Genomic DNA, 13270 nt, shown 5'->3' on the forward strand with positions numbered 1-13270 from the left:
ATTGTGCTCCTTTTACTCAGCCTTTTCCACGTGTGAAGTCCACTTGAAAAGTCATGGTTGGAATAAACTGAGAACAGGAGGAAAATCCTGGATCCCACAACAGCCAGGCAGCCTCTGCTACCTCCAAACTGACTTTTCAGAAGTCCCTTAATTCCCTGCCTGCACACTTCATGCTCACCTGAATGAATTCAGGGAAATGAAGATGCAAAGCATTATCTAACTCAAAGTTACTTTCCTGCACTTGCTTCTTATTGAGAATTTCAAATAACACTCCAATTTTCACAGAGAACATCCTGCACAACTCAGTCAAGGCAAAGAAGATAAATTTGCAAAAATCTTACTCCAAGCTAGATCTCAATATAGACCACTATTGATCATATCTGTGCAATTACAGTTTTACAACTTATAGTTACACAGTTGCATGAACAAGAACAGAAGTTATCCTCTAAACACATTGACTACATGCTGAAGCAGACCACAAGCTGAGTTGTCTGCCAAGTGATGGTGTTGAAGCTGTGGACATCACTTACACAGATCCATGGATGCTTTAGTGCTTCTGATGCTGTGATACGTTTTGCTGGGTTGATGGTGAGCATTTTATTGATAAGGTCTTTTGCTTCAGGAGTCACTGTGTCCCATTCTGGTGAGGGGAACTTCAGAAAAAAAAAACCACATGTGGATATTGTCTTATACAATCTTTACATGATTTTACCTAAGGATCCAGTACTGGATTCAAATAACAGAGCTTAAAAATTTTAAGACTCTGTCTTTATCTCATCATCATTTATAAATTACCTAAATCTGAGGACCAACAGCCTCTTGTCTGTTTAACATAATATAATTAGATGATGTAGAATTCATGCCACCATTTAATCAGTTCTTAACTTCTCCCTCTAGGAAACTCCTGCTTAGAGGCACAATGATAAATAACTGAAGAGACAGAGTATGGTACATACATCATAAGCACCAGCCTTGATCTGCTGGTACAGCCTGTGCTGGTCTTCATCCCAGAAAGGAGGGTATCCCACCAGGAGGATGTACAGAATGACTCCTGCAGAAAATTCACACCACTGTTAAGGGCTTTCAAGGAATAAACTCCAGAAATTAATTTTGCACCCAACAACCATGTAAAACAAAGAGCTCATGAGTATCATCCCAGCCACTGGGATGGGAAAAATACTGCCCCTTCATACTGGGGAAAAACAGTACAAGTGGGGTTGACAAGGTAACCTCTTAGAGAAAACACACCAGACCAGGAACACTGCAAATGTTGATCTAGCTGGAAAAATAATATTCCATGATTCTGGAATCATGTTCTAGGAAAATGCATCTTTTACTTATGATTTTATCATGGCTTACACTGGTGTCTGAAAGATTGTGTTACAACTATTCTCATGCAAAGTAAATTTGGCAAACTCAAATTTCTCTGTCATTTGGTGAGAAGGAAATTGAAAAGACCACCTGCTGGCCTGACAGAGAAGATTCCCTGTGACTGAAAAAAAGTGCTTTCATAAATACCACCACATACAAAGTGTGGGTATAAGAGAAGTAAGGAAAGCAGTCCCTGTTCTCAGCTGGGGAGCTGCAACTTGCCAGCACCTCAGAAGGCAGTTTTGAGAACTGGATGATAAAGCAATTGCCCTGTACTCCAGTTCAGAAAACATTTAATTTTGCAGTTTATATCTGCAGATGGGGTATATTGGTCAGACTGAATTTTAGGCTCCTTGTGAACCTAAACTAAATATGCAGCTCACAGTGTGAGCTGGTGTGTTTTCTAACTAATTTGGCATCACACACCTGCAGCTATTCCTTTAATACTCTTTGAAAGGGTGTTGTGTAGACATGGCCAAGAATGCCACGATAATAAAACTTAGCGAATAGTTTTTAAAAACAGAAGCTTGTAGGTTATAACAAAAAATCCAATGACCTCCACCAGAAATTAATACTGAATTTTATTAAACACCTATTTTCTGAAGCACACTATAATGCCCCCTGGGTATAATTTCTCACCCTTAAGACACCTTAGAGTGGACTGAATATGACTTTCACAATAACTTCTTACCACATGCCCACATATCCACAGGTTTTCCATAAGGATCTTTTCGTAACACTTCTGGAGAAAGGTATCCTGGAGTACCAGCAAAGCCTGCAAAAGGCAAGTTAACTGTGGTCAAAACCTGTACATGCTCTGCAAAAAGCAAGAGATTCTCCTCTCAGCCCACAAGACCCAGGACAACATTTCCCAAGCCATGGACACAAACTGCCTCGTTTGCCTGTTTGTTTTTTATGGCACGTGACCTAGAGGTAATGCTGACATTATGGGGGACCACAATGAGCAAAAGAGCAGAGGGGCACCTACTGCACCCTATATATAAAGAGATATTTGTTGCACAAAATTAGAGCTACATCCAATATCATCTTTCTGCTGCAGAACTCATTTCTGCCATATCACTCCACTTCTGGAAACCTCTTTACAAAAGTTTACAGGAAGCATCTCTGAAGCAATCTGGTCTTTAAAATTTATATGTTCTTCATCCTTTATTCATTACCAGCAGTGCTGTTTTCTCTGAGCAGAGATGCTCAGGTAGAAATATTACTTTTCTTAGGACTGTAATGGATAAAAACTTAATGACCACTGACAGTCTGCACCATTTCAGGGAGTATGCCTGCTCCTTCAGGCATCTTTGCCTAAAATAACTGCTTGGGAATTACTGAGAATTTGGTTGCTTTCATGAAGGATCACATGCCATTTGAGCAATACCACCCTAGTTTCCACAAAACTCAGGAGAGATGGTGATAACATATAAAGTGTACAGCTACAGTAAAAAAGCCTTTGCCTTGCAGTCACCAATTATTTTGGAGTGGAAGGAGGAAATGAAGGAATACATTCTGTAAATTCTACTGAGAAAAGAGCTAAAATGTGGTCATGAAAAATAAGTTTGTTTTTGTAGGCTCCTGATATGGAAGCTAGGAATTGTTAAGCAGTACTATCACACAGGAAACACATCTTAAGCTCCTTAGAGAAGCTGAAATATAGATGTTCTAAGTGGCTTTAAAAAGAGTGCTCTTTCCTATCTCTTCTTGGGTGTAGTGCTCATTTTAAAGGGGAAGCAAAGTTGCCTTGACTCTAAAACTTTCCACAGCTCAATGAACACTATTATGCAAGACTTGAAAATAAACTTTAAATCAAAAATAAATATAGTACTTAGCTAACCTTATCTCTCAATGAAGATACACAATAGATCTAATCTGAAATAACTGGTACAGTTTTAGTACACAGAACCACAGAACAGTTTGGGTTGAAAGGACCTTGAAAATCATCTTGTTCCAACGCCCTGCCATGGGAGAGACACTTTCCACTAGACCAAGTTGCTCCAAACTCTGTCCCTGGCCTTGGACACTTCCAGGGATGGGGAATGTACATTAACATATCTACAAATAGGTAAATAAGTCTGTTTTGCAAACATGCAAACCAGGGAACTATGCTGTTGTATTCAAACACAGAGTTTGAGCCAGTTTCCTGCTGAGGCACAGCCATGGTTCAAGCTGAAAATGGACCACCACACCAGAGGACTACATCAGAGAAAAGGGAAAAAAAATAAAAAAAAGAAAAGCATACTAATGCAGAGCTATAATTAGAATCAGAGCATGCTGTGAGTCACTAAGTGCTGCAGAATCCAGTAGAAAGCAGAAAAATTTTCTGAAAGAAAGTGAGAAAAAGTTCAAAACACCCAGTCCATCAGAGTTCATGTTCTGCCCTGTTAACAGTCCTAAAGCTGAAGGCAGACCCTCGGACCACTCTGGACAGCTTTTGCAGGGCAAGTTCCAAAAAAGGTACAGAACCCACTCATCAAGTACCACAGTGTTTTTCTAAGTAAGAGTGCCATTAGGCTGCTTTCTTTTCATTACCTTGCTGACCCTCCTTACATACATATTTTAGTTCCCTTCTCCCAAATTCTCTTGATGCTATGAGTCTAAACAAAGCATTTCACAAGAACTGAATGACCAAAAGTGCAAGATTTTACAGGGCATTGCAACCTCCTCTGCATCACCTGCAGGTGCACTATGCACGGAAAATACTCCTGAAGTCAGCTTCAGTCTGCTGCTTTTCTCTTGAGATGCTTCCTGTTCACCTGATGCTTTTGCCATTGTAACAAACCACTTGTGTTTTGCCTTGTTTCTATTCCACTCCTTTTGTACTGGTCTGTTTGCTGATGTGCAAGAGCAATCTCCTCTATCTTTTGTGGATTACTGAAATCCATTTATCAAAAGGCTGGATTTAAAAACAACAGGCTGGCTTATAAAGCTGCCAACATATGTCCAATGGTACTGCCTGTGCATCTACATGTACTTATAGCTGTGAACACTCAACCTCCCAACTGCCTGCCCATAAAAACCTTTCTGCTTCTGTCCCAAGTTTACAACCACTTTGCTCCATTTCAAACTGCACTTTCTAGCTGCAGGAGGGAGAATATGCAGCTGCTATAAATATTTTATTCTGTATTTTTTTCCACCTGGAGTTTACAATAAATTTTTCCCCATGATGCACATCTGTTCAAAGAGGGTGGCACATGAGATGTGTATCACAATTGTACATGCACTGTTGTTTAAAATTACCAGTATTAAATACTTTCCACCATGCTCCTTGGGGCATCTATTAACTGCAACAAGCAATCTCTAATTGTGTCTGGCTACAGCCTCAGGTGTTCAATCCCTCCTATTTTCACTTTCCTTGAAGTCACATTCCAAAGTACCTCAGAATCAAATTTTCAGGTGTTTCCAGCTGACAAGAGACCTGTTCAGACAAAATGTTCTGATGGCTGGGCAGGTACACTCAGCAGTATTACCCTACTGTCTTATTCCTCAGTCACCTGAGGGGTAACCCTTCCAGGTTCTACACCCCTATTTCTTGCTTCTAGATACTCAAGAGAAAGTGGAAGAAAAGGGATTGTGTGCACCTGAGTCCAATTTACAGGCTGACAGAAGCTAGCACAAGCTAGGAATCAGGAAACCCAGATTTTCCAGGGTCAAAGAGTTACACAGCTGCACATTTCACTCTGGGGTGAGAGTGGGGCAGTTGGGGGGTATTAATCACAATGCTGAATAAATGGTGAGGAAAAAATGGTGTTTACTTACCAAACCAAGCCTGTTGTTCTCCCTGCACTTCTATAGCCAATCCAAAGTCTGCCAGTTTTACTGCCGCTCCCTTGGATTTGCTAGCTAGAAGTAAGTTCTCAGGCTTTTTTCAGAGAGAGAAAACAAGTGAGATGAAAAGATAAGTAAATACATTTTAGACACTGGAGTTTTTTTGGTTTTTTTTTTTTTTTAATTTTAGTTACAGTGGTCTGGAGAAGAACAAATACTTAGAGGAAGAAAAAACAGAAGAAACCCATGAGTTCTTCCCATGAAATTGCAAAACCTGCACTTCCCACTGCGATCTGGAAAGAACCACCAGACCTGCAACCAGCCTTCATGAGCTCATGCCAGCAAGACTAAGGACAGCGTGGAGAGAAGGAGAGCCAGAATGGGCATATGGAGCTGTGACACCCACTGATGTGACAGGACAGCTCTCAAGAGCTCACTGCTGGAAAAACTCCCAAAAGACAGGGATTCATTGATGCCTAGCCCATGCAGTTTGAAGGATCAGGCATCTACAACTGTCAAACAGACACGTTTTGCATGACATCCCAACAATAACAGCCCTGTAATTGTATTTGTATTTAGACAGCAGGTGTATTTACATTGCAAATCTTTCAGCAAAACCAGCACACCCACGTTTGTGCCTGCAGAGAACCTTCATAAATAACCATGTTAGCTAGTGAAAATTCCCACTTTGTTTTTTTTATAGGGTGTGTTGGTCACATCTGAAATGAACTGCTATGGTACACTCACACCATTAAAGGTAAATGATTTGAACATAACAACTGTGTTCATTCTACTGCTCATAATGAACTCTTTTAACTCCAGTTAGCAAATACATCAAGTGTAAATTGCCCAAAGACAACTTTATTGTATGAATGTTTGCTTTAAAAATACAACTAAAAAAGTGCTGTACAAATCAACAGGTTAGTTCAGAGAACTGTGACCCTCATAGCATTTTCTTGCCATATCTGTCGTGCCAATCCCCATGATTTTTAAAAAAGGTTTTGTTCTATATTTACAGAATAATAAAGCTTCACTTGCACAGGTATTGCTGTGACTCCTCAGAAGCAATTTCTGCAGTGGCCTGTGACAAGGGACTTCACTATAGCCAGGTTGGTGCTGAGGCCCCAATCCTGAAAACTCTTCAGTGTGTATTCCAGGTTTGACCCAGCAGCAATTGTATCACTTCCAAGGGACTATTTATGTGATTGCAGTTAATCCCACACATGTACTGAGGTTGGAAACAATTAAGATCATAAGCCTCTTTCAGCAAAGCCTATCTTTAATACATGTCAGGTATCCAGCAAAATATACTTTAGCCTAAGTAAGACCTCAGCCACGGTGATACTCCTGTTAATTAACAACACAATGGACCCTGGCAAACTCTTTCAAGGTGTTTTTTTCCCCTCTCATCAAAGGAACATTTTTTCAGCAATTTACTGACACTGTACTCTCACTCAAACCCTTTGTTGTTATGTCATAGATAGAAAATATTAAAAAACATTCATCAATAGTTACTTGATGAATCTTCTATTTTCACAGTTTTAAAAATTTAGATGAAGGGCCTTCAGAACAAAATATAATCTTTATATTCACTTACATTATCAGTGACCACCTCAACTACACTACATGAAACACTGAGTGCACAGATGAGGACCCTTCTCTAGGTTCATCAACACTGATTTAAGCAATGTCACACTCCTTGCCATTTAACAACACCAATTTCAACACAGTCACATAGCTCTGCAAGGTCTCCTCTCAGAATGAGAGAGTTCACAGTAATTAATTCCTGGAATGCCATTCTTGTATAAACCTCTTAAAGCAATGGATGATCCTATTTGGTTGTGACCTTCAGGCAAGCCAAAAGCAATGAAAAGTCTCCTCCTTTTGGATGAAATACAGGCACTACCCCACCGAGCACATACCACCTTCCCAAAAAGTGATTCTGTTCAAAACATTGGTTTTGTGTTTTCTGATGTTGGTTTGGTTTTTTGTTGGCTTTTTTGGTTTCTGTTTTCCTCTTGGGATCACTTTTTTATCCATTGCATGTCTCTTCTCTGCAGAAGTACCGCTTTAACAGACGAGACTGCTCCTCCAGAATTCCTGACTTACTGCCATGCCAAAGACAACAGCCTTTTGGGCCATGCCATGTGGGACTGTGTGCTTAACCAACATGCAGCAGCCGTTTGAGGCTGGCCAGGGGCACGTGGGTAATTGTCATGCATTAACTGGGAATGAGTGCAATTACTTGGGAAACATTAACAGTGCGGCGCAGGACTGCGGATTCGGCGGTGACACCCTGTGCTCCCCGGCCGTGGGCGGCAGCCAAGCATGCACAATGGCACTGCTAACTGCTGACATTACTTACAAATAAATTAATGTCATTTATGCCAACTTGTCCCAAGGTCTTTAATCCTTATTATACCAAGTATTTAAGGCTCTGTGCATTTTTCCTTGAATACACCTTAAGCAGCCACTATTTGGTGCACGTAAAAGGGTCCCAACCACAAAAATTACCAGAGTTTCACAAAAGCAGGAACACTGCAGCCTGACAAGAACTGGGATTCCTACCTGGAAGTGCACTTTCACCAGCTGGTAAAGCAAGGCTGCCACTGAGAAGCTGATTTTTTTCTGGGTCTAGGATCTACCACCATTCTGACTCATGACAGTAATTACAAACAGAGCAGCAACAAGCACTTCTGCAGTTCCTAAGAGGCTGCAAAAGCTCCTGTCCGTTTGCTACTAAATCAGCCTAAAAGGAAAGTTCAATAAAACAAAACTATCCAAAATCTCCCCACCCCCAAGCATGGCATCTTGCTGTGGACTGAGTTATTGGAAAAAAATCCATCAAGTTTTGCAATTTAAGGATCCATGCCAGCCCATAAACACCTTCCACATCTCGCTGCTCTGCTCCTGGCATCTTCTTTTCAGCACATGGCGTTCTGCTCGGATTTCACCACAGTCTTTCATTTAATTATTTGGGTTTTTTGGCTTTTGCCACAAAGCTGTAACTGAAGAAGGATGGTTTTCTGCTTCCTCAAGTTTTCACTTTCCCAAATGAAACTGGGCACTACAGCTTGGAAGAAATACTTTTTCTCACACTGTTTTTTTAATTCATCCTGGATTTGCCAGAAAAAGATATCCACACATGGTCTGGAGCAGGCAACAGCTGGATTTAATGCCTTTCCCAAAGAAAAAGTTGTTTTGTGCGAATGTATGAAAAGTAATAGAAAGCATTCCTTATTCCTTCAGCTTGCATAGCTACAATCCTGTGTTTTAAAATTTCTTTTGATGCTAGAAGTATAAGACTGCATGTATGGTGTGGACAGGAACCACTGGAGCAGTTGGACAAATTTGACATCCTTCCATTTAAACTCATTTCATGTTATCCAGCTTGCCATGCAGAATTTACAGTTTAGACAGATTTGTCAGTCTCCTGTTGTATAATCGTGACACAGGAAAATCCAGAAGTGCAAAATGGGTAGAAAATTTGGGGTCTGCTTCTTCAAAACTCATCCTGCTCTCCGAGCTTTTGGAGCAAACCCCTTTGTGTTCCTTGATGACAACCACATAGACCTTATAAAGTCAGACAAGAACAGTTTGTTTGGGAGTAAAGTTTGGCAAGAAAGGCGACAGCATTCTGATTCCAACGTTATTACTCATGATAACCACTAGAAACTCTTATTCTAGGAGGAAATTTCAGCTCCCCAGAACTCACTCAGAAAGAAAAACTGAAGGCCAAGAATCCATGCCACAAGTGATTTGTGTGTTTTGCTGCCTTAGCCCACACATCTTTTTTTTTTTCTGCCTCACAAAGGATCTGATAGTTCAGACTTCCATTGGATTTCTAAATAAACCATCTTCTTCTCCTTGAGGACCGTGAAGCTCAAGCGCCCAAAAGGTAGGCTTACTAAGAGCTCTGGGACAGCCTTCTCTCTTGGAGCCTCACAGTAAAAGAAAATGATCTTGACTTGCATCTTTCCTTGCCAGCATATTTTCAGGCATAGAGCAGCAGATGCCTCTAGCCATTTGGATATGTACACAGTTAAGAGAGAGGGAATGCTCTCTCAGCACAGTTTTCTTCAGGAACGCTTCTATCCCAATGTAAAAGCTCTTCTGGAAGGAACTGGACTCCTCAAGTGACTGTGGTGAGAACACTGTAAAAATTCCTGCTTTTTAAAGATGTTTTGCAGCCCAGCCATCATCTGGAGGAGAGAGATGTCTGTGTGCCAGCCATCCCAGAGCAGCTGACCTTCTATCACTAAAATGCATGGCACACAAAGGCTACTGTGCTTCCCAGAAGCACTCCCAATTCTGATGATGAGAGTTGGGAAGTTCCCCTCATGCCCTGCCCCAAAAGCTCTGGATAACACAGAGGAAGACTGTGTGTTCAGTGAATACACACAGTGCTTGAAAAAGCACCTTTGGCTCTCCCTGTACTGCCAGGTACAGGCCGGCCCTGAGCAGAGTCCCTCTGGTGAGCACGAGCATGCTCTTGCATGTAGGTGAAGCCAAGTTAAAAGTAAATGAACCAAGGGGAAAACACAAAAAGAGGGAAGCATTTACATTTTGGCTGCTGGCGGCCCTGTGGGGCAGGGATGCTGCTCTAGGAGGGCGGCGGGGCAGCAGCACTCACCTTGAGGTCGCGATGGACCACGCCCATCTGATGGCAGTGCAGCACGGCCTCCAGGATCTGCTGAATGCAATGACTGCATGCAAACACCATGGGCGCCCGTTAGTTCCAGCACCAGGCGGCAGGGCGGCGGCCGAGGGCGAGGCCGGGCGTGGCTGCGCTCCCGCCCCGGCCTGCCCTGCCCCACTCAGAGCGTGACGGCCTCAGGCTCTGCGGGGCAGTGCCCATGGCGGGGCTGCCCTCAGAGACAGGCGGCGGGGCGGGTGCCTTGGCTTGGCAATTAATACCAATGTCTTTTTCCATGGTCATTTTTTTAAAGGAAGAAATTTTGCCACTAATTCAAGGTCATATTAAATATTTGGCATGCTCTGTGCCTTCTCCTCCTCGCTTACTCAGAGTCTTCACAGAGGCATTAAAGAATTGTAGAAATGGTTAGGAATGGTTAGAAATCACAGTGACCATGGGTGGTCCCCAAGCCCCCTCCAAGCCAAGTGCTCCAGGTCAATAATTAGCTCCAGCTACCTAATTCAGCGGCACTGGCCTGAGGGCTCGTCACCCCCGAGCGCAGCAGCGTGCGGCCGCTCGTTCAGCCGCTGCCCCCGGGCCTCAGCACAGGCGTGGCAGTCGCATCTGCAAGCTGACATACATCATGGCCAGGGTCACCTCCCTGTGCCCCCACAGCCACACCGGGACAGCCCCGGCAGCACCTGGCACAGCGTGGCCAAAGGCCAGCGCCTCGGCCAGAGACGGCGCTCAGACAACCTCTCCCCCTTCTGCCATGATGTATATTAGGCCTGTAGACTTGCAAAGAGCGTCATGCAGTATTGGTTGGACCGGTCGTACACAGGGTGAACAGGATAGGCAAGGGAACATCGCAGACATCCCACCCTCTGCCCCTACCCAGCGGAAAGAAAACCCCAAAACTCTTATATCCAATTGATGGGCACCAGATACTGACCTTCAGGTCTCTGTGAACTATGCCATTTAGATGACAATGATTAACACTTTCTAGAATCTGCTGTATACAATGACTGCAAAGATACAAGGGCAGAATGGAAGGGAGAACATTTTAAAGGCACATAATCACATTAAATACAAAATAAAATAAAACTTACAAAATAAAAAGGTAAAGAACAAAAACAATTTTACACCTCTCGACAAGTCTTGATTGCAGTTTGAACTGGAACAACATTGTTGAATATAGAGATATTTCCAGCTCCAACACATCCAAAAAAACGAAAAACCAAAACCAAACCAAAAAAGACATTTAACATGGAACATATGACACCTTTGAGACAGAATCATCAGACTGTATTTTCATTCAGTAGTATGGAAGCTTTTTCCAGTTTCCAAAAACTGCCACAGGAAAAATAAAGTGGAGGCGGTAAAACAATTAGTGGCATGTTTTGGTTTTCTTAATTTTTTGTGGTGAAGTTAACATTTCAACAAGGGTTGAAACAAGAAAATGGTCAGAAATGAGATGATATACAGAAAACAAATGAAACAAAAGAAGTCAAAAGCTAAGGAAAAGCAAAACATTTTTCATTTTGAATTGAATGGTTTCTTTAAAACGATTAGTAGAATAAAGCCAAATTGTTCAAAAAGGTGACATGCATTTCCATTTAAAATAATGTCCAGCTCTAGTTTAGTTAGGAGTCTCCTGGGAAGTGAAAATACACACTAAAAATTTAGACAAATGTTTTAGTTTGGTGCTTTCAGTAACAGAACTAGCACCTTTTCTTTCACACCCAGGTTTGCAATTTTTGGCCAGTCTATAATGCCAAAAAGCACAACTAAAATATTAATATTTTGGAGTACCAGAACTTTTTCAGATTTTTTTCGGCACTACAAGAGCTTAGAATTTTGTTTTCAAGACATCGTTGTGGCACAAGTGAATGATAAGTAAAGCAAAGTCATCAAGATGCTGCTCATCCAAAACCTTTTGACCATGGAATTCAGAAGGAATGGTCATAATCAGTAACTGGAGCCCAAGCCTGAAAACCCTTTCTTAGGCAAGTAGTTCACAACTCACTGCACTGTTTGAGTACAGACTACTGGCGTGAGCAAGGGCTTGCAGGAGCAGACCAGTGTGACAGTCCTGGGAGAGGCATCCACAGAGGACAGGAACTATTGCTAGAGGGATACACACATACACACACCAGGTATATTTTATACATATTTATATATATATATATATATAAAATATACAAAATACAGAGATGCATCATAACTAGATACGTCATTTATTTGATCAAATTTTTACTGGAAGTATAAAACGTATATATATATTCTCTATATATATACACATGTATGCGCAGTTCCTTCCAATATATTGTAATTCTACAACAGAAATAAATCACCATTGCAATTTTTCCTTTTAATGTCCAACTACCTAAAAACACACAAGGACACCATATACTGGCCTTTGGCATCAGTATTAGATATCTCTTTCAATTACAGCAGGAAAAAATGATCTGAAATTTTTTTGAACACAGTTCCTCCTTTTCTACCCCACCTAAACCCTACCGCTGTTTTCTGTTCTAGTGGATGTTTTGCTGTGAGTTGTTCTTTATTTGAATGCCTAAAGTACTGATCTTTATAGCATTCCTACAGATGCACTAAGATCTGGAAGTGGAAGTTTCCTAATATTCAGAGTAACTTCTTGCCTGTTCATTATTATCCTACTACTCTTGTTAGGAATATTTAATTCTTTCTGGCCATCTCCCAGTGATCTCCAAATGTAAAGGCATAATTAAAAACTGCATGTACTAAATATGTACTGTTGGGGGGGTGTGTTTGTAAACACACAGAAATGTAAGGATTCTTTAAATTTACTTTGAAATCAACTTCTGTGAAGAGTGTGGTGGTAGAACATATTTTCTTTAAAGTAATTGACCACATTGTTTAGGATTCTTAGTTTTATGACAATATTTAAGATTTACTATTATATGAGGACAAACATGAGATAAGTGGCCCTGATACTTTATGCATGCAAATTATGATAATTGTCAACTTACTATTCCAGTTTTTCAACAAGCACTTGCAGAAAATTGCCAGAGATTTCATATTTGAGCTCAGACTATGAGACACACAGTGTAATTGCTTATAGAAGAAACACAACAAAAATTTTCTAATTGGAAAAGGAAATTAGCACTTCTGGATTGAGAACCAAAAATCATATTTAATGCAAAACTCTTTTAAGACCAACTTATGCTTCAAACTTTGATCAGCAAACCTAAGAATTCATGGAGGAGATACTTGAACTATTATGTCCAGTTTGCAGAAGAAACAAGGTGTAAAATTTTAACTGAGATCCAACTTCAGTTTTTTCAGATCAGCAACACCAAGACTTCCCCTGAGTTCTCCACCACACAGTTGTGAGTGCAAACTATCAAACTCTGCCCCTCCAAGTCTAAGAGAATTCTTGGAGAAATCCTAGAGTCTCTCAGGCTGTGCTAGGAAACTGATGCCAAACACCAGGATATATTTAAGTAG

The 13270-nt window shown here is 41.2% G+C and overlaps 1 protein-coding gene across 17 annotated transcripts in view; it reads right to left on the reverse strand.

The window, feature by feature from the left end:
- Nucleotides 1-13270, reverse strand: part of CAMK2D (calcium/calmodulin dependent protein kinase II delta) — a 116163-nt gene that overhangs the window by 32121 nt on the left and 70772 nt on the right. For 11 of the 17 annotated variants that reach the window (XM_042779324.1, XM_042779318.1, XM_042779326.1 and 8 more), the window contains exons 7-11: nt 10734-10806; nt 5137-5239; nt 2063-2146; nt 957-1051; nt 531-653 (exon numbers count right to left, since the gene is read on the reverse strand). In XM_042779324.1, the coding sequence (XP_042635258.1) occupies nt 531-653; nt 957-1051; nt 2063-2146; nt 5137-5239; nt 10734-10806 (478 nt within the window). Of the gene's footprint in view, nt 1-530; nt 654-956; nt 1052-2062; nt 2147-5136; nt 5240-9778; nt 9852-10733; nt 10807-13270 lie in introns of all 17 variants that reach the window. The other 6 variants (XM_042779319.1, XM_042779317.1, XM_042779321.1 and 3 more) reach the window with 1 other exon arrangement.

The sequence above is a fragment of the Catharus ustulatus genome, chromosome 5 (genome assembly GCF_009819885.2).
Source record: "Catharus ustulatus isolate bCatUst1 chromosome 5, bCatUst1.pri.v2, whole genome shotgun sequence".
In the NCBI taxonomy this organism is placed as follows: domain Eukaryota; kingdom Metazoa; phylum Chordata; class Aves; order Passeriformes; family Turdidae; genus Catharus; species Catharus ustulatus.